General features: G+C 42.6%; 1 protein-coding gene across 4 annotated transcripts in view; it reads right to left on the bottom strand.

The window, feature by feature from the left end:
- The window catches only part of LOC140731027 (alpha-(1,3)-fucosyltransferase 7), a 64,685-nt gene extending 45,013 nt beyond the window's left edge, over positions 1 to 19,672 (bottom strand). The window contains exons 1-3 of one of the 4 annotated variants that reach the window (XM_073052213.1): positions 19,510 to 19,672; positions 11,957 to 12,096; positions 11,608 to 11,718 (exon numbers count right to left, since the gene is read on the bottom strand). In XM_073052213.1, the coding sequence (XP_072908314.1) occupies positions 11,608 to 11,718; positions 11,957 to 12,096; positions 19,510 to 19,562 (304 nt within the window). In that variant the 5' untranslated portion in view covers positions 19,563 to 19,672. Of the gene's footprint in view, positions 1 to 11,607; positions 11,719 to 11,956; positions 12,144 to 19,509 lie in introns of those variants that run through there. The other 3 variants (XM_073052212.1, XM_073052210.1, XM_073052209.1) reach the window with 3 other exon arrangements.
- Between the last annotated feature and the right edge of the window lie 2,540 nt (positions 19,673 to 22,212).

A 22,212-nucleotide genomic window follows, 5' to 3' on the forward strand; every position in this document is an offset into this window, starting at 1 on the left:
GAGCAGTAGGCTAAGCACATATGCTTGGGATGCACCTGTGTTGAATGTCAGAGAGGAGGAAATGTTGTTACTGATCCACTCTGACTGCAGTCTCCTGATGAAGAAATCGAGAATCCAGTTGCAGAGGGATGCGCAGAATCCAACTTTGAAATTTGTTGATCAGCACTAAGGGGATGATTGAGAAATCAATGTACTGTATGTTTTGCTGTCGTCCAGGAGCTCTAAGGCTGAGTGGAGAGCCAGTGAGATTGTGCATGCTCTAGACCGCTATGACAGTAGGCAACTGCAACAGGTCCAGGTCCTTGCTTAGGCAGGAGCTAATCCTAGCCAAGACCAACCACTCAAAGCATGTCATCACAGCAGAAGTGAGTGCTACTGGGTGATAGTCACCCTTCCCTTCTTGGGCACAGGGGTGATCGATGCCTTTTTGAAGCAGGTGGGAATCTCACAGTACAGAGGTGAGATGTTGACAATGTCCTTGAATACTCTAGCTGGTTGGTTGGCACAGGTTTTCAATACCCAGCCATGGATTGCATATCATCTGGGCCTGTCGCCTTATGAAGGTTTGCCTTCTTGAAAAATGTTCTGACATCAGTCTCAGAGACAGATATATACCCATTGTTTATCAATATTATCACCCTTCATTCTCCTGCACTCCACGGCGCAGAGTCCCAACCTCCTCAGCCTCCCTCCATGACTCAAATCCCTGAAGTCATGGCCACATTCAATTATTCTCTTCTGCACTATTTTCAGTTGCATAGCACCTTTCCAAGAGCAGGAGGATTAAATTTGAGCACGCAGTTCCAAATATAGTCTCATCAAAATCTTGTACAACTGCAACATAACTTCGAAATTCATGCTTTGACAGATGAGGCAAGGGTGCCAAAAGTCTTCCTTACAAACCACACAGCCCTTGCCCCAGGTCTATCTACAACACCACCTTCAGTGACCTGTGTATTCGTACTTCTAGGCCCCTCTGATCTAAAACATTTCCCAGAGTTCTTAGTGTTTCCTGCCAATGACCAAAATGCAGCACCTTACACTTATCCAAATTAAACTCCATTTGCCATTCCTTGGCCTACTTACTCAGCAGAATAAGATACCTCTGTATATCCTGATATCCGTCTTCACCGTCAACCATTCCAACTATTTTACTGACCTCTGCCTTGTAAATTCGCATTCCTATCATCGATATAGATGACAAGTTAATGCAGAATGGTTTGGAAAGTGAACGCAGGGAACATCAGCCTGAGAAATGGATTTGCTCAGCAAAATGATCTATCTAAGGAAGCCTCCAGTTATATTTTAATCCTCATTAGTCACTTAATTACAGGTGTCCCCCGCTTTACGAAAGCTCGCTTTATGCCACTTCGCTTCTACGAAAGACTTACATTAGTACCTGTTTTCGCTAACCGAAAGAAATCCGAAGAGGGTTTTTGCTTTTACGAGAAAAGGCACCTGCTTTAAACTTGTGTTTACCCTGAGAAAGACTACCATGACTGTGAAGCCTTGTGTGGGAAGATATGTGCACATGTGTGTATGTGCCTATTTTATCTACAAATCGGTTTTTGGCTGAATCTTCACGATTCTGGTAAGTGAAACTACACTGTACCTACATTATTTCTACTTTATATAGGCTTTGTATTTATCATATCATTCCTGCTTTTACTATCTGTTCATGTTATTTTAGGTTTTATGTGCTATTTGGTATGATTTGGTAGGTTATTTTTTGGGTCTGGGAATGCTCAAAATTTTTTCCTATAAACAGTAAATTAATGGCAATTGCTTCTTCGCTTTACACCATTTCGGCTTACAAAAGGTTTCATAGGAACGCCCTACTTTCGGATAGCGGGGAAAACCTGTATCGGGAAAGGTAATGTTTTACTCAGCTGCGATTACACACAAAAGGAGAGAATGGAGTCATCTATCACATGCTGCTAATCAGTACCCACCACGATGCCAAGCAGATTGGATATTTGCACCAATCACCTCCTGCAATACTTTGGAGCTCCGTATTGGCTGTGTGTGAGATACTGACTGCGGTGCTCAGAATTATGTTGCTGCATTTCCCAAAGAGGCCATAACTGTGTTGAAATTATGCAGTGTTGCAATTTACAGGAAGTGCGGGCCATGACTGTGTCATTACCAGACATGACCTCGGGGCCCAGCTACAGATATATGGTCAGTGTTAGTTACACACAAGGCTCTGGAAGAACTCAGCAGGTCGGGCTGCATCTATGGAGTGAAATGAACTGTCAATGTTGAAGAATGAAGGATCTTGACCTGAAAGTTCGATGGTTCATTTCCCTCCATACAGTCTTTCTGACCTGCTGAGGTCACCCAGCACTTTGTATGTTACTCCAGATTCCAGTATCTGTAATCCCTTTCCAAAGCTGCTAACATTAGTTACGTAATACATTGCTTTTGTTCTGGGTGCAATGTTTGAGGTCAAAGTGCTGAAGCTTTGACTGTGAGGCTTTGCAAAGAGGTAGAGTAGACCCAAAAGCAAAGGTAAGATCTTCCAACCTTAGTCATAGTGACTATTGTGGAAAGTATATCTACCACTGCTCCTGACTAACTGCTTTAAGGAACCGGAGCTGGAACAGAGTGCACTTAAGATCATGCAGGATGCTGGGAGCATCACAGATATGTGTTATAGTAAGGTGGTCACACGAGGCACAGGCTGCAGGTGACCACCAGGAAAAGTAGAAGGGGTGGATTGAGTTTGCAGGATACCCCTGACAACAAGTATACCATTTTGAAGCAACGTACAATTTACTGGAGGAGCTCAGTGGAGGGATTTGGGCTGGAAGGTGTTGCAGAGAGAGGTACTGTGCAACAGGTTTTAAAGTCAGTTCACTGACAGCCTGTCCACTTGTCCATTCTGTGGCCAGGAGGGGTCAGTGTACCATGTTTATATGGAGTTTGAATGGTTGCAGCCCCTATTTGAACATCTGAAAGGTCTAACTGATCTTGTAGAGTCTGTCAAGCAACTCCAAAGGTTCCAGTCCTGCCAAAGGGTCTCGGGCCAAAACATCGACAGCACTTGTTTCCATAGATGCTGCCTGGCTTTCTGATCTCCTCCAACATTCTGTGTGAGTTGCTTGGATTTTCACCGCCTGCAGATTTTCTCTTGTTTGTAGAGACTGTTGAGAGGTTATCAGAAAAATTGAAGGAGGAAAGCTGGGAGGAATTGAAGGAGGAATGTTGTCTAAATGGACTTTAGCTAGGCCTTTGACAAAGTCCCACATAGGAGTTAGGTCAGGAAGATTTAGTTATTTGGTATTCAGGATGAGATAGTAAATTGGAGTCGACATTGGCTTCATGGGAGAAGCCAGAAAGTAGTAGTAAATGCTAGCTTCGCAGCATGCTAACCCTAATGCAGGTCAATGGGACGAGGCAGATTAGTGGTTTGGCATGAACTAGATGGACCAAAGGACATGCTTCTATGCTGTAGTGCTCTATGACGCAGGGTGGACATTGAACCTATTATTTCTATGCAGACAGAAAGCAGCAGCATTGAACTGACTACGAAATCTAATGTTAAATCACAAAGGGGTTGAATCTTGATAATGATGGAGACCCAAGAATGATGCAAACAATTTGGACATTACAGAACAGAAAACCTTTCATTTTGAAAAAATATCTAGAATAATGGTGCATAAAGTTATCTACATGTATCTTCCCCTGCTTTTAGCTCATTAGCTTTGATTTCATTGGGCAGTGCAATGGTGTAGCTGGTAGTGTTGCTGCCTCACAGTCCTGTTCAGTTCAGTTCAGTCCCGTTTCTCACATCCTGGCTGTGTGGAGTGTGCACGGTCTCCCTACAAGTGCGCACGTTTCCACTGCATAAACTGGTTTCTTTCCACATCCAAAAAATAAAGTAATGTGTGATTGGTGGTTTAGTAGCTACCTGTGTGTGGCTGAGTGGGAAAATCACGTTGTCATTGGTGTGTACTGTGAGTGGTAGAATCTGGGGATGGGGAGTAGATGGGAATATGAGAGAATAGTTTAAGGAGAAATTAGAGTAAGTAGGGTGCTTGGAGTTCAGTGTGGACTCAAAGAGCACAAGAGCTTCTTTCTGTGCGATATCTCACTGACTCCATATATACAAATTGTCCCTAGTGTGCAGTTGAGCAGTAGAATCTCAGGGAGTTGAAGGCTACCTGAAGGGAATAAAATGGGAATGATATAAAGTGGGAGTAGGAGAGATATAAGTGGATGGGTTTTGCTCAGCACAGACTCAGTGAGCCATAAGAGCATGAGACCATAAGATATAGGAGCAGATTTAGCCCATTTGGCCCACCAAGTCTGCTCTGTCATTTCATTATGGCTGATCCAATTTTCCTCTCACCTCCAGTCTCCTCCCTTCCCCTTGTATCTCTTCATGCCCTGACTAATCAAGAATCTATCAGCCTCTGCCTTAAATACACCTAATAACTTAGCTTCCACGGCCAGCTTAGGCAATGAATTCCAGACTCAGCACTCTCTGGCTCAGGAAATTCCTCCTCATTTCTGTTCTACCAATATTCTGCAATATTTCAAATTCCTCCTCATCTCTGTTCTAAATGGGCATCCCTGTATTCTGAGGCTCTGGCCTCTAGTCTTAGGCTCCCCCACCATACGAAACATCCTCTCCAAATCTACTCTGCTGATACCCTTTAACAAGCCAAAGGGAGTTTTCCCATGTTACATATCTTTATTCTCTATAAGTATTATCAAATCAATTCGAGCAACAGATTACAAGAATGGCCCTAGTAGGACAATTGATCTAAAGTTTGATGATTACTGATTTTTTTAAGGGGATAAAGAGAGAAAAAAAATGGCAGAGAGATTTAGGTATGGAATGCAAGTACTTAGGTCTCAAAACAATTAAAAGCTAATGATAGAGTGCCTAAATTCCTAGACAGCCTTTTGGGAAATGTGATCATCTGGCTGTTCTCTTCATGCTGAATGTGCATACAGGCAGAGGCTAAAGAGCAAGATACTTGAGGTAAGGACAACAAAGAGGTGGTTGGGGGAGGCAGAGGAATAGCCAGTGGACCGGACGATGCTGAGGATGTTCTACGAGTCTGTGGTGGCCAGTGCTATCATGTTTGCTTTTGTGTGCTGGGGCAGCAGGCTGAGGGTAGCAGACACCAACAGAATCAACAAACTCATTCGTAAGGCCAGTGATGTGGGTGTGGAACTGGACTCTCTGACGGTGGTGTCTGAAAAGAGGATGCTGTCCAAGTTGCATGCCATCTTGGACAATGTCTCCCATCCACTCCATAATGTACTGGTTAGGCACAGGAGTACATTCAGCCAGAGACTCATTCCACTGAGATGCAACACTGAGCGTCATAGGAAGTCATTCCTGCCTGTGGCCATCAAACTTTACAACTCCTCCCTCGGAGTGTCAGACACCCTGAGCCAATAGGCTGGTCCTGGACTTATTTCCACTTGGCATAATTTACTTATTATTATTTAATTATTTATGGTTTTATATTGCTATATTTCTACACTATTCTTGGTTGGTGTGACTGTATTGAAACCCAATTTCCCTCGGGATCAATAAAGTATGTCTGTCTGTCTGTCTGTTCAATGATTCAGAGGGGCAGAATGAATATGCCATGGTTGTCACAGACTATATAAAGATACTTGTGGATGAGGGTGCCTCACAAAATCATTCAGATTCTTCCCCAATCAGAAGCCCTGGATGAACCAAGAGATTTGTTATCTGGTGACGTTCAGTTCTGGCGACCAAGGAAAGTACAATACAAGAGGTCCAGGTATGACCTCTGAAAAACCACCTCATGTGCAAAGTGGCAATTCCAGACCAAACTTGAATGACAGAAGAATGCTCGACAGCTGTGACAGGGCTTGAATGCTATCACCTCCTACAAGGCAAAATTAAGTGACACATGTGACAACAAGGTTTTTCTCCTAGATAAGCTCAATGCTTTTTAACTTCACTTTGACTGTCAAAACATGGGAGCATCTTCTCTCAATGACTCTGTGACCTCATTTACTGAGGCTAACGTGAGAGCATCCTTCAGAAGGGCGAACCCATGGAAAGCATCTGGCCCAGAAGGTGTACCTAGCTGAGTACTTAAGGCCTGTGCTAATTGACTGGCTGGAGTGGTACTGACATCTTTAACCTTTCGTTTCAACAGTCTGAGGTGCCCACCTGCTTCGAACAGGCTTCAGTCTTACCAGTGCTCAAGAAGAGCATGGTAACCTGCCTCAATGACTACTGTCCAGTAGCACCCACATCCGCAGTGATGAAGTGCTTTGAGGGGTTGGTGATGAAACCTATCAGCTCCTGAATGAGGTGTGACTTGGATCCGCTCCAATTTGCGTACCATCAGAACAGTTTAACGGCAAATGCCATTTCATTGGCTCTTCACTCAGACCTGGAATATCTGGACAGTGAAGATGCATTCATCAGGATGCTCTTCATAGACTACAGCTTAGCATTCAACACAACCATTCCCACAAATCCAATCAATAAGCTCCAAGACCTTGGTCTCAATACTTCTTTGTGCAACTGGATTTCCTCATTCGCAGAACACAGTCAGTTCGGATTGGCAACAACATCTCCTCAACAATCAGTATCAGGCAGGTGCACCAGAGGGCTGTGAGCTTAGCCCCCTGGCTCTACGCGCTTTACACTTATGACTGTAAGGCTAAGCACAGCTCCAATGCCACATTTAAGTTAGCTGATGATACCACTGTCATTGGCCAAATCAAAGGTGGTGACAAATCAGCATAGATTGAAAATCTATGGAGATTGAAAATCTGGTTGAGTGGTGCCACAACAACAACCTCTCACTTGGCAGTAGCAAAATCATTTCAGAGGATGTGCGCTGGAACCAGCATGTAGTGGCTATTACAAAGCAGGCACGACAGCACCTCTACTTTCTTAGATGATTGCATGTCATCTAAAACTTTGGCAAAGTTCTATGGATGCATGTTGGAGAGAGTACCCTGACTGGTTGCCTCACAGCCTGGGATGGAAACACACCAGGAAGCCCAGGCCATTTCTGGAGCAAACTTTGAGCCAACTTAAAGTGGCAGAACAGCAGCAAGGCAAGCCACGCGAGGCCGAGTCGCGGTGTTGGGGCCCAAGCCTGAGAATGAAGATCAAGCTGATGTTTGACCGATGTACAGTACACACCGGGCCAGATTGGGAAGGTTGGGTATAGGCTGAATCAAGGTGGCAGGCCCAGGGCCCAAGAGTGAATTGAAGTGGCAGGGCCCTGCTCTGAGAGTGAGGATTGTCTCACTCTCTGGCCAGTTTATGTATTGGGCCAGATTGAAAAGGTCAAGGTGTCAGGGCCAGAGGAGAGAGACAGGCTGGTGTTCAGCTCATTGCTCAGCAAAGTCTACTGGTCTCTGCGCTGAACTCAGGCTGTGGCCTGCAACTAACGGCTTCCTGGATCAACTGCGACTGTCTTCGTGGCTGTGGACTCACTTTCGTGAATTCAGTTCTGAACGTTATTTGCTTACTTTTATTGTTTGCACAATTTGTTTTTTTTTTAACCCCGCACATTGGGTGTTTGACGGTCTCCTTTTTGAATGGCTTCTATTGATTTTCTCTGTTCTGTGGCTGCCTGTAATGAGCTGAATCTCAAGGTTGTATGTAGTATACATAAAGGTACATTTAAAAGTTTTTTGAATGGAAGTGCCTGCAAAACCTTTTGGATACAGCCCCGTCTATCACAAGGAAGTGCCTTCCTACCGTTGAGCACATTGACAAGGAGCGTGGCCACAAGAAAGCAGCATCCGTCATCAAGGATCCCCATCCCCCATCCAGTCCGTGCACTGCTGCTCCTGCTGAGGTATAGGAGCTTTTGGTCCCACACCACCAGGTTCAGTAACAATTCTTACCCTTCAACCACCAGTGTGGATAACTTCACTCAGCTCAACACTGAACTGATTCCCCAACCCATGGACTCACTTCCAGGTACTCTGCAACTCATGTTCCTAATATTATTTACAGTGGATTCCAGTTAATTGGGGCAGCAGTTTCTTTGGGACAACTCGTAAAGAACAAAAACTAATCGAGAAAATAACTGGCATTCCCTTCATTTATTTGGGACACCAGGCTGCTTAATTGGGATTGGAGACTGTTGTGAAACAGTTTTTTGACTAGCATCAGTCACATGCATTTGTCTGGCTGTTAGACACAGCACCTTGCTTAAAGAGTACATTTTTTTACATGGCCTCAGTTGCATGTGCTTGTGTTCAAAAAGCATTGATTTTTGTCACTAATAATTGGGAAAAATATGTAGTTAGACAATTCTGAACTGTTTTGCTCTCTGTGGCGTGAAGCATTGAAGCTTAGAGATGCCAGAAACAGCCAGGAGTGAAAATTAAATTATGCTACTCCTTCAACAGGTTAGGAACTACAAAGCTTTTGAAGGTATTTACAATCATCTTGAATGTTACAATAAAAATGAAGATTTGATAGATAGATAGATAGATAGATAGATAGATACTTTATTCATCCCCATGGGGAATTTCAACTTTTTTTTCCAATGTCCCATACACTTGTTGTAGCAAAACTAATTACATACAATACTTAACTCAGTAAAAAAAATAAATATGATATGCATCTAAATCACCGTCTCAAAAAGCATTAATAGCTTTTAAAAAGTTCTTAAGTCCTGGCGGTAGAATTGTAAAGCCTAATGGCATTGGGGAGTATTGACCTCTTCATCCTGTCTGAGGAGCATTGCATCGATAGTAACCTGTCACTGAAGCTGCTTCTCTGTCTCTGGATGGTGCTATGTAGAGGATGTTCAGAGTTATCCATAATTGACCGTAGCCTACTCAGCGCCCTTCGCTCAGCTACCGATGTTAAACTCTCCAGTACTTTGCCCACGACAGAGCCAGCCTTCCTTACCAGCTTATTAAGACGTGAGGCGTCCCTCTTCTTAATGCTTCCTCCCCAACACGCCACCACAAAGAAGAGGGCGCTCTCCACAACTGACCTATAGAACATCTTCAGCATCTCACTACAGACCTTGAATGACGCCAACCTTCTTAGGAAGTACATTCGACTCTGTGCCTTCCTGCACAAGGCATCTGTGTTGGCAGTTGGAGTTGAGTTGGAGGATGCGATCATCAAAAACATTGTATGAATGCAGTCCATTACCTGCACGAGGTGTCTGCACTGATTTGGTTCATTTATTGTCAATCAAAAGCATACGGCAACATACACTGGATGAATTCTTTCATCAATAACTATTAGGAACTAATACTCTGTTTTTAGCACTGAGCGGTCTTCCAATTTGTTCCGTATTTCATTTAACTACATGATTTGTTACTCAGTTAAACAGTAGTTTGTCTTTTTTATCCCTAGTTTAGCTACTTCTATGAAACTTCGGCTAACTGGGCAGCCACTTAACTGGGTCAAAATGTATTTGTCCCGCTGTGCCCAATTAAGGGGAATTCACTGTATTTACTTATTATTATACTTTGTGTATTTGCACATTTTCTTCTTTTGCACATTAGTTTGTCTTTGCACATTGGTTGATTATCAATATTTGTTTGTTTATGTAGTCTTTCACCAATTCTATTGTATTCCTTTGTTCTACTGTGAATGCCCACAAGAAAATGGACCTCAGGGCAATATAGTGATAATTACTTTATTTTGTACTTTGAACTTTGAAATATGGGGACAAAGAAGCAATGAGACAGGAGAAGAGCAGAGACCTCAGAGGTTTGTGGTATCAGGAATATAACAAACTGAGTGAGGGACAAATGCGTGTATCCAATTGAAAATGGTTCTGCAGCTTTTAACATAGGATATAGTAGAGTTGGATACAGAGTTATCTTCGACAAACAGAACATCCTCCCTCTACTATTTTCTATCAAATCACAGCCAATTATCAATCCATGTCACATGATTAGCTTCAATATTGGGAATTTAATTACATTTTGTTGAATTACTTTTATTGTGAACATTATAAGAAGTCAAGGCAAGACAATACAGGATAAAATTCTCTCCTCTCTTAAATGCAACCTTATTGTATTGTTTACTGCAATATACCAAAGTACTAGGTGAAAAATGAAAAGATTGATGCACTTACAATCTCAAATCTACCCGGACTCTGTACTAGACAATGAAGCACTTCTGAAATGCAGTTGCTAATGAAATGTGAGTCAAATCTGTATGTTGCAGCTCTCACTAGCAGCGAATGATAAAAGCGAATAACTTTAACACTACTTCACTCGCCCATCACTGAACTTCCCACAACCCACGGACACACTTTCAAGGACTCTTCATTTCACCTTCTCAGTATTTATACTTTATTTATTTATTTACTTATATAACTATCTATCTAACTAACAATTTAGTTATCTATATAATTAATTAATTCACTTCCTTATTTATCTGTTTATTTATTATCTATCTAATATATTTATTTATATATCTACCATTTTTAAAAATTTTCTTTTTGTATTTTCACATTGATTATTTGTCCAGCCAGTTAGGGGTAGTCTTTCATTGATTCTACTGTGTTTCTTGTATTTACTGTGAATGCCCATAAGAAAATGAGTCTCAGGGTCGTATATGGTGATATTTACCTACTCTGATAATGAATTTACTTTTAACTTTGAACTTTGAATTTGCTTCAATGATTTTTGACAGATAATTAACTGCTTGAAAATCCTCATTCCCTCTTGCAAAAAAAATGGCATTTAATAGTCACAGGGCTTGGAATTAAATACCTAGCCAAAATGTGAAAGCAGTAAAAGCACCCTGTGAATATTTCAACATTGCATCAGCTTGAAAATCAAAAAAGGTTAGATAAGGTTAGCTTTTGATTTGCCACGTGTACATTGAGACAGCATAACATACGATGAAGTGTGTTGTTTGCATCAAATCGAATCAGCTAGGACTGTAAATGCAAACACGAGTAAATCTGCAGATGCTGGAAATTCAAGCAACACACACAAAATGCTGGTGGAACGCAGCATTTAGGACCATAATGAAGGGTCTCGGCCCAAAACGTCGACAGTGCTTCTCCCTGTAGATGCTGCCGGGCCTGCTGCGTTCCACCAGCATTTTGTGTGTGCTGTTAGGATTGCGCTGGGCAACCCGCAAATGTCACCACGCTCTCAGTGTCAACATAGCATGCCCACAACTAACCCTAACCCTACATGTTTGGATTGTGGGAGGAAACCGGAGCACCTGGAGGAAACCCACGCGGTCACAGGGAGAATATCCAGGCCCTTTACAGACCGCAGTGGGAGTCAACCCCAATCTTACAGCTCTAAAGCATTCCACTAACAGCTACGTTTCAATGCAATATCTAAATAAAATGATAGACCCTGGAAATCGAAAATAAAAAAAAAAGAAAATGTGGGTAAAACTGAGCAGTTTATTTAGAAAGAGAAACACAGTAGTCACAGATGTTGTCTGACCTGCTGTATTCTTCTACCATTTCTGTTTTGAATTTATTATCAGCCTGGACTGGTCTCTGAAATGCAGCTTGAACCTTTGACTAGACAAGAACGCAGTCACTGAGCCAGAAACTTACTTCCAAAGTATTAGACCTTGCTGTAAGAAAGGGAAAACATGAATCAAGCTGCACAGCTTCTAAACAAACTTACCTTTGAGGGAACCTTCAGTGGTGTTCGGGGGATCCAGTGAGACAGTCAAAAATGAGGACTCCAGCAGTGTGTGTGAATAGGCTAGATGACTTTGTCTCCAAATGATGCTCCCTGTAAATAAAAGAAGCACAAGTAAAGAAACACTTGGCTCTTAACTTTGGGAGAGAATTAACTTCAAGGAAATATTCAGGCTCATTCAATGGTGAAAAAGGTTAATTCACTAGGTTGATTAAACAGACAAGATGCAATTTCAACAGATATACAAATAACATATTTAAAATGAATACACAGTATATTTTTGTCAGAGTTTGTCAGGAGAGGGCAAAGGATTTTCATAGAGATGGTTTACCTTTTGCTGCCCTGCCAGGGAACGCATCAAAATCATTCAGCTTGTCCGTGTTCTGTTTAAGTGCTACCGTTTTATAATCGCCTGGTGAAGGGCCCCACACCAACTGCTGACCTTTGCACATTTCATGTCGGAGCAATGACCTGACACACAGAAAATCAGGGGAAGCGGGTGAGGGGAAATCCCCAGAGACTTGGCACTAAAGAAAATCTGGCCAAGGAAAATCCATTCCCATCTAGTCAATTACTGTAAAAGCAGAGGACTTCTAGAAAAGCCCATCCATACAACTGTTGGAAATATGTCAGCTGGCAGATTGGTGATAATGTCACAACTTCCTAATATGTTCATAAGCAATGTACCATGTTGCAATATTCCCCAGAGGAAGTTTCCGAGATATAAAGGAAGTGAATAAATCAGCTGTATTTTTTGAGGTGACATTCAAGAAGTAAATACTAAATGTAACAAAAGGAAGTACTTCCCAAGGTTTTGATGAATTGCAATATGGAATACTAAAGTTTACCAAATAAAGTGGCCTCAGTTTAATTCCAATTTAGAAAGTCACAAGATGTGAATTGTTCATTGTGTTCCTGGAAACAAAGTGTTCAGGAAAGATAGGGGAAGAAAGGGAAAAAAAGGTATTGTATTATTTATTAAAGACAGTAGTGCATACTTGGGGAGGAAATATGGGATAAAGGATCAAAGATAGTTTAAGTTTATTGGCTTTGCCATACACAGGGTTTAAAGGCCATGAAAATTAGCTCTATTTTTGTAGCCACAGTTTGAAAGACCAGTAGGGCTTATTCTGCGCTGTATCTCATGACGATGTCCTCAATTGGAGGGAGAATTGAACCCATGATGGAACTGGCTGACTCACCACTCTCTGGAGCCTCTTGTGTTCCTGTGAATTTGAGTTACCATAGAATTTATTTGTTAATGCTAAGGGGTGACGAGGTGCAGATTCATCTCTACCAAAGGAGGCGTAAGGCGTAAGCCTCCGGGAGCCTGCAGGTCACCCTTGGGCAAGGTGTTAGCTGCTTAGCCCCTGATCAGGGTCATGCGAAGCCGTGGGAGCAGGTGGTGGATGGACAAATGAGAAGCTGGTGCATATCACCACTGACACCAGGCAGCCAATTTCTGAAGGTTATTGATAATGGCTGAAGTCACTCATCTTGTAAAGGCATTGCCCAGAAGAAGGCAATGGCTAACCAATTCTGTAGCAATAACTGACAAGAACAATCATGGTCAAAGACCATGATCACCCATGTCATATGACACGACACGTAATTGCGATGATGAAAGCTAAGAAGCAATAGAGGGAATATTATTGCCCTGATGAGTGTACTCGACAGTGTTCCAACAAGTAGGAGAGATACAGAGATGAAACAAATGACAGAGAAGAGCAAGAACTATGCAATGAAGAAATTTCATTGTACTTCTTTAAATGAGGACCATAATAGTATTAAGAACAGTGTGGGTGAAGAGTTTCTAAAATGTCTTAAGAATCATTACCAAGAAAAAGGCTTTGCTGGATCTGATTCTGGAGAGTGAGGTGGGTTAAGTCCACTAAGCTTTGATCAAAAATAATTGAAAAGTACTCAATCGTTCAAAACCTCTAGATAAGATGGCAGAGCGTTCAGGTGCAGCCGCCTCTTGGGGACCAATCAAAGGTGTTTTTTCTTTGTTAAATGTCTTTTTTTTTAATGATCGCAAGACAATGCTGGACTCTAAGAACTGCCCACCAGCAGAGGAGCTGGACTGGGTGCAGACCGTGTTACTGCCTGCTTCTCGAAAGTATTGGAGGCAACAGAGGCAACAATGTAATCATGGGTGATTTCCTTGGATGTTTCTCTTGTGATCGCAAGACCCTGTTGGACATTGATAATGTAAGATGCTGCAGGACTGTTTCCCTTGTCTGGTGGTGAGACAGGCAGCGGGGGATCTATGTGGCCTCAGCTGCAGTGAGGACTAGGCCTCAAGCCGTGAGCTTGCCTGCTGCTGCAATCCAGGAGAGGAGACACTGGAGGTGTTGTAGCGTGGTGTCCTTGCTTGGCTGGGGGCTGGCCTCTCCTGTCTGTGGAATGACAGGCTGGATTGCCTGCATATGTACTCTGCCAGGAACTGGACCATCAACTTGTGGTATGTGTTGCTCAGGGACTTGGACTTTATTTATTTATTTGGCATGACTATGTATTTTTGCTCACTATTTTGATGTGCTGTGTATGTTCTGAATTTGAAATAGGAGGAAGAATAAGACTGGTAACTGCCTAAGGCTAGTCAATATCACTTCAGGGACCGAAATGGGTTTAGAAACATTAATATGGTTCAAAATCTTTTACTTTTACCTCACTTTTTTTTGTAATATACAGTATTTCTGTTTTGCACATTTTGAAAAATCTATTCAATGTACATAATTGATTTACTTGTTTATTTATTATTATTATATTTATTGTTTTTTTCTGTTAGATTATGTATTGCATTGAACTGCTGCTGCTAAGTTAACAAATATCACATTAAATGCCGGTGATAATAAACCTGATTCTGATTCTGAAATTGATAGTCTAGAAGAAAATAAGGCAAGACAGCATGGAGGTCCTAAGAAGATATCATGTTGAACCATCTTGTTAAGATGTTTTGATAAGGCAACAGATAAGATGGATGAGAGTAGTGCAGTTGATGTGTATATGGACTTTGAAAAGACTTTGGTAAGGTGCCATGTTACAGATTTATCTGCAAAGGTGATGCACACAACATTAAAGGAACAAAGGAACGATGAACTCAGTGTTAACCAACTGACAAATAACAGAGAATTATAGTCATAAACATAAGAGATTCAGCAGACACAGGAAATGCAGTGCAACACATACACAATGCTGGAGGAACTCAACAGGTCAGGCAGAATCCATAGAGAGGAATAAGCAGTCAATGTTTCAGGCTGAGACCCTTCAAAAGTTCAACATTTCACAGACTGGAGGAAGGTGAAATCTCGGAGTAATTGGAGCTAAGGTCATTGCTTATATTGAACTTCGTTAATGAATTAAACTTGAGAATGCAAGCCACAGACGAAGAGGGTTATGGTAGTTTGCAGCATGATATAAACAGACTGGTGTGATGGGCTTGTTGCATGGCAGCTGATGATTAATGCAGAGGAATATAAAGTGATGCATTTAGATAAGGAGAATGAGATGTAAGGTAGAATAAAGGATATTGTTCTAAAGGGGTGTAGAAGCAGAGCGATCTAGGAGAATGGGTGCACAAATCATTGACGGTGGCAGGGAAGCTTGAGAAAGCAGTTAATCAGACATACATGACAGTGAGTTTTATCAATAGGATGTAAGAGTATAAATGCTGCGAAGTACTGCTGCACCTTTATAAAATGTTCGTCTGGCGTTGGCTAGAGTATTGTGTTCATAGCTATTCACTTCATTTTTGGAAGGATATAAAGGCATTAGAGGGAAATCGTAAAAGAGTTGCAAGAATGGTCCCTAGGTTGAGGGATTATATTTACAAGGAATGATTGGAGAGGCTGGGGACTGTTTTCTTTGGTGACGGAAGATTTGACAGAAGTATGTAGATTAATGAGGGTCAGGAAAGAGTGTGGGTCTGAAGGCTGTTCTCCTTGGTGGAGACATTTGAAGATGAACAAAATGTAAATGAGTCCCTTTGAGCTTGGTTCAACACTCAATCTAACGGCTGTCCCTTTACATTGAAGCTTTACAATTTAGGTCCCATATCGCCTTATTTCCCTGTTGTCCAAAGATCTCTCAGTCCCACCATTGAATGTACTTAATAAACTGAGTACCCATGACTTTCTGGGTTACCACGCCCAGGATTACGGCTGCACAGGTGGAAGGTCAACTGAGGAAGATCTGTACCAGCAAGGCGGCGGGACTGGATGGAGTTTCCCCATGATTACTGAGGGCCTGTGCGACTGAGCTGGGAGAGCCACTACAGCGCATCTTCAACATGAGCCTGGAGCAGAGAAGAGTACCCAGACAGTGGAAAACATCCTGTATTGTCCCGGTACCGAAGAAACCACAACCAAAGGAGTTGAATGACTTCAGACCTGTTGCCTTGACGTCGCACGTGATGAAGACCATGGAGCGGCTGATAATACAGAATCTGAGGCCACAAACCAGGCACGCCCGGGATCCTCTTCAGTTTGCGTATAAGGAGAAGGTGGGAGTGGAGGATGCTATCACGTATTTGCTGCACAAATCCCTCTCTCACCTAGATGGGGTCAGTGGTGCTGTGAGGATTACATTCCTGGACTTCTCTAGTGCCTTTAACACCATCCAGCCCAAGATCTTAAGGCACAAACTAACGGAGATGGGAGTAGACTCTCACATGGTGGATTGGATAGTGGACTACTTGACAGATAGACCTCAGTATGTGCGGTTGGGAGACTGTAGGTCTGACACGGTGGTCAGCAGCACAGGAGCGCCGCAGGGGACCGTGCTCTCTCCAGTCCTGTTCACCCTGTACACATCAGACTTCCAATATAACTCGGAGTCCTGCCATGTGCAGAAGTTCGCTGACGACACGGCCATAGTGGGGTGTGTCAGGAATGGACAGGGGGAGGAGTATAGGAAACTGATACAGGACTTTGTGATATGGTGCAACTCAAACTACCTGCGTCTCAATATCACCAAGACCAAGGAGATGGTGGTGGACTTTAGGAGACCTAGGCCTCATATGGAGCCAGTGATCATTAATGGAGAATGTGTGGAGCAGGTTAAGACCTACAAGTATCTGGGAGTACAGTTAGACGAGAAGCTAGACTGGACTGCCAACACAGATGCCTTGTGCAGGAAGGCACAGAGTCGACTGTACTTCCTTAGAAGGTTGGCGTCATTCAATGTCTGTAGTGAGATGCTGAAGATGTTCTATAGGTCAGTTGTGGAGAGCGCCCTCTTCTTTGTGGTGGCGTGTTGGGGAGGCAGCATTAAGAAAAGGGACACCTCACGTCTTAATAAGCTGGTAAGGAAGGCGGGCTCTGTCGTGGGCAAAGTACTGGAGAGTATAACATCGGTAGCTGAGCGAAGGGCGCTGAGTAGGCTACGGTCAATTATGGAAAACCCTGAACATCCTCTACATAGCACCATCCAGAGACAGAGAAGCAGTTTCAGTGACAGGTTGCTATCGATGCAATGCTCCTCAGACAGGATGAAGAGGTCAATACTCCCCAATGCCATTAGGCTTTACAATTCAACCGCCAGGAGTAAGATATGTTAAAGTGCCGGGGTTGATTGTATTTAATGTATTTAAGTAAACTACTTAAGAACTTTTAAAAAGCTATTATTAATGCTTTTTGAGAGAGTGATTTAGATGCATATCATATTTTTACTGAGTTAAGTATTGTAGGTAATTAGTTTTGCTACAACAAGTGTATGGGACATTGGAAAAAAATGTTGAATTTCCCCATGGGGATGAATAAAGTATCTATCTATCTATCTATCTACTGAATTTGTGAAATTTCCCTTCAAGTACGTGAACACTTTGTTTCAATCTCAGAAATTTGTCAGGGAAATTGCTGCAGTTGGCAATCAAGGTCTGTTTACAGCAGCAAACAGTACTTTCCTTCAAACAATGGACATTGTTTAGTTGGAGGAAATCCTAACTCATTCAGTAATGGATGATTCTAACAGGATTTATGATGGCAAGGAGAAGGTGACTATAATTAGTGTTGTCCGCAATGACCATTTTGATTTCCCGGTTGTAAGTCATTTCAACTCCCCTCTCCATTCCACAATGACCTAACTTCATCCACTGTCAGAGTGAGACCAAATGAACACTAGAAAACCAGTACATCATGTTCCACCTGGATAGTCTACAACTCAATAGCATGAGTAATGAATTCTCTAATTTCAGGTAACCTGCAGCCCCCGTTCCTTTCTCTCTCCTATTGATCCACCCAGGTCTTCTTGCACACCCTTCTCTTTCCAAATCACCCACTACTGCACCCTTGCATCCCCCCCATCCCACTGTTTCCTTGTCCTTTTCAGATCTAACATCTGCTTCCATCTGCCACTCAATCCTCAAACCCATCCCCTCCCTCCCATTCCTATTTGCCCAGCAACCATCTCTGCCCTGGTTCCATTCATCACCTTTCTTCCTCATCATTGTTTAATTCCACTTTCAACCCATTAGAGAATGAAGCATCCTCTCCCAACATGGGATAAGTTTGTAACAATATTCAGGAATGAGCTGATCAGTGGTAAGTGAGATTGATAAGTCACAACTGCCAGAGCTAACTACCTCTAACATATGAGAGTGTAGCACTCAATAGCCCACTACCATCAATATCCTGGGGTCACCATTCACTAGAAGCTCAGCCAGATCATACACACAAGTTCAATGGCATCCAGAGCAAGTCGGTTACAGTAAGTGGCTGACCTCCTGAATCCCCAAAACTTCCCACAATCCCCAAGGCACAACTCAGGAGCTCCAGAGTACAGAGTAATCTTTACTTGCCTTGGAACAGTACCAGTGACACAGGTTTGATTCCTATCGCTGTCTGTAAAGAGACTGTACGTGCCCACATGGATCTCCTCCGGGTGCTCCAGTTTCCTCCCACTGTCCAGAGATGTACTGGTTGGTAGGTTAATTGGTCGTTGTAAATTGTCTGATGATTAGGCTAGGGTTAAATCAGGGGTTGCTGGGTGGCACAGCTTGAAAGGCCAGAAGGCCCTATTCTCAATAAGTAGCTAAATAAATAAATTTGGAAGATTAGCTTTATTTGTCACATGTACAATGGCATGAATTGTTTGCATCAATGACCATGCCTTGGTGAGTAAAGTTCCAACAATATTCAAGAAGTTTGACGCCATTCTGGAGAAAGCAGTCCACTTGATTGACCACCTATGCACCACCATTTATCATCTGCACCAAGGCTGCAGTGTGCATCATCTGCAAAATTCATTGCAAGGGTACTTGGGCACCTCCTCTGGGACCCATGACTCCCACCAAGCAGCAGGCAGGATAACACCTCTCTGAGCAGATTCCCCTCCAAATCACACATCATTCTGCATCAAATCCTGTCCAATAATTCTCATTCCAAAAAGAACTTCTGCAGCTGCTTTGAGCTGAAATCCCTCTTCCCCGGAACCATTGTAGTGAACCTATTCTTCATCCTCTGTGTGACCTGCCTAAAATGTACTGATCAGCACTCCAGATGACTTAACCAGTGAATTGTGCCAGTTCAAGCTAACCTTGCTGCTTTTGCGCTCTCCACCTCTGTTCACATGTTCCAGGATTCATGTGATTTATAACTGCTCTTGCACCATGTCCCGCCACTTTTGACGATTCATGCCGATTTCCATCCATGTCCCTCCTCGAAACAGAGCAGAAGATGATGGAATCTTACAGGAGAAGGTGGAACATGGAACCAAGAGAAGGAGATGCAGAAGGCACAGGGGAATAGTGGGGGTTGAGATGGGAGGAATCTGTGAAGGATGGGCAGATGGAGAGGATTGGGGAGGGGAAAGGTAGGGTGATAGGGGCCAGGTGGATCAGCAGGAGAGATAAAAAGAAAAAAGGAACTGAGGTGGAGCAGTTACCTGAAATTGGAGGGAGGGTCTCGGCCCGAAATGTCGACTCTACTCCTTTCCATAGATGCTCCCTGACCTGTTGAGTTCCTCTAGCATTTTGTGTGTGTTGCTAGGAGATTTCAAAGTTCACGTTGCCAGGTTGTAGGGCAACCCTGTGGAATATGATGAGCTGTTCCTCTAGCTTGAGTGTAGCCCCAACTTGGCAGAGGTCAGACATGTCTGTGAAGGAATGGGGAGCAGATTAAAATGGTTGGCAACCAGGAGATTGAGATGACCATGACAGATGGAGTGAAGAAGCTGGACGAAGTGTTGCGAAGCAATAGGTTCCACCTATCACCTTCCAGCTTCTTTGTTTCTCACCCTTCAGAATTGTCTGATTTTTCCCCATAATTTCTCCCCTTTTTCTTGTATCAGAATAACCTAATTGACTCACTCTCTACCACTCTTCCAAACTTTGCATCTGCAGTTTTCAATTTTTTCCTGCTCATCCAAATCTCAGTATCTATAGCACATCAAAAAACAGTGGTTCCAGCATTGACCTCTGGGAAACAATACCATGCACCATTTTCCAGTTTACTAGCATTTCTTGATTTCTGATTTTAAGCCCATTTTATATCCATACAATGACAGACCCTTTAATTCCATGGCCTCAATTTTGCTGCTTAGCCCTTTTGTATGGAATTTTATTATGAGACACCTTCTGAAATTCTATGTAGACACCATCTACCACATTCCCCTCATTAATCCTCACTGTTACTTAATCAAAAACAAAATTTATGAGGTATTTTTGGCACCATGGAGATTCAGCTCGTCATGTTTGTGTATGATTTAAGCCAGTCTTCAGTCACTTATAGATTAACCAAAGAGAAAAGAATATGAAAACAGTCCTTCATGCTAAACCTTGCTCTGGCAATGAACTACACTATCATGGAGGTGGCACAGACGGGTGTGCAACAGAGAATAAGTTACAGGGAAATAAATGAGGGACAGAACTGATGAGATTGTTCAGAGGGCCAGCATAAGACTCAATGGGTGAAGTGACCTCCATTGATGTCACAGGAAAATTACGTTCATAACCTAATATCGTAAAGGTAAAGGAGCAGAAGTAAATAACGTATCTGCACCCTGGAGACGGAACTATTGAGCATAAAGCAATTTAATTTTTACAGAGAGAATTTCACACTACAGCCACATGCCACAACACTGGCGTTAATGTCAACCCCACAGCACTCCCTCCACTCTTCATCCAGCACTATTAGTATAAATTTCTATTCCCTTCTACTTCATTATGTATCCAACTTCTACTGAAGTATAGACAATATCATCCAACCTTTCAATATACAGTAGATGGTGGAGTGGTTCATCATTTAGTGCGATTACCTCACCATTCTACAGACCTGGAACCCAAGTTCACTTCCATCTGTGTGATTTTGCACATTCCCTTTGTGACCCCAAAGGTTTCCTCTGCATGCTGCAGTTTTCTCTCATAGGGCTGAGTTAATCAGCTACTGTAACTTACCCCTTTGGTTAGTGACAAAAGAGGAGTGATGTGAGAGACAGAAGTTGCAAGGGTGCAGGGAGTTAACAACTGAGGAAATGGGACTGTTAGAATTTCCCCTCTGTGAGCTGGCATTGACCTGACGGGCTGAATGTCCTCCTGTTGTTATCAGGATAAGATATACTTTGGGGTTGAGGTGGTCGGTGTTTATGTCTCAGCTCAGTGTTGGCATGAATACTGATTTTAAGTTACCATGTCAGTGTTTTTGTGAACCTGCCACCAATTTTGGTGCTTTGTAGAAGCAGTTAAAATTGATAAATTGGTTTATTACTGTCACATGTACCAAGGTAGAGTGAAAAACTGTTTTGCATGACATCCATATACAGTAGATTATTTCGTCACAGCAGTGCAAGGAAAAGCAAAAGGAGAATGCAGAATAAAGTATTAAAGTTACGTAGAAAGTGCAATGAAGGTAGCCAGTAAAGTGCAAGTTCGCGACAAGGTAGATTGTGAGGTCAAGAGTCCAGTGTGAGGCAACCAATCAATAGTCTTAAAACAGCAGGAGAGAAACTTTCCTTGAGCCTGGTGGTATGTACTTTCAGGCTTTTGTATGTTTTACCTGATGGGAGAATCTCCAAAGTGGGTAGGGACTTCGATTTTGTTGTTTACTAAGGCAGTGAGAAGTGTATTCTGGAGGCTCTGGAGAGGAGGCTGGTTTCCACGATGTGCTGAGCTGCGTTCACAACTCTGCAGTTTTTTGTGATCATGGGCAGAATGATTGAGTTTATCAGTTCATCTTATGACACTCTGTATTAGACAGACAGTCATTAACATCAGCCAAAAGACCAATAAAATCTTACAAATCACAGGACATAAGTAGGAGCTGCATAGCCCCTTACCATTATCACTTAAAAGAATTACTCAACAGTAATACATACCTCTTTCACTGTCCCTTTTACTCCACTTGACCTTATCATCATGACAACACGTCTCTCCCAATCACAAATATATATTTTTTTACCTTTTCTGTCTCACCCACCATCTTCTCAGCAACTTAAGTTCATTAATTTCTTTTTCCCAGTCTTGAAGAAAGGTCTTCTGTTTGAAATGTTAACTCTGTTTCCCTCTCCACAGAAACTGCTTGACTTGTCCAGTATTTCCAGTATGTTCTGTTTATATACGCGTCCCAGCAGTGCTTAAATGGGATGTGGTTT

The sequence above is a fragment of the Hemitrygon akajei genome, chromosome 7 (assembly GCF_048418815.1).
Source record: "Hemitrygon akajei chromosome 7, sHemAka1.3, whole genome shotgun sequence".
Taxonomy (NCBI): Eukaryota; Metazoa; Chordata; class Chondrichthyes; order Myliobatiformes; family Dasyatidae; genus Hemitrygon; species Hemitrygon akajei.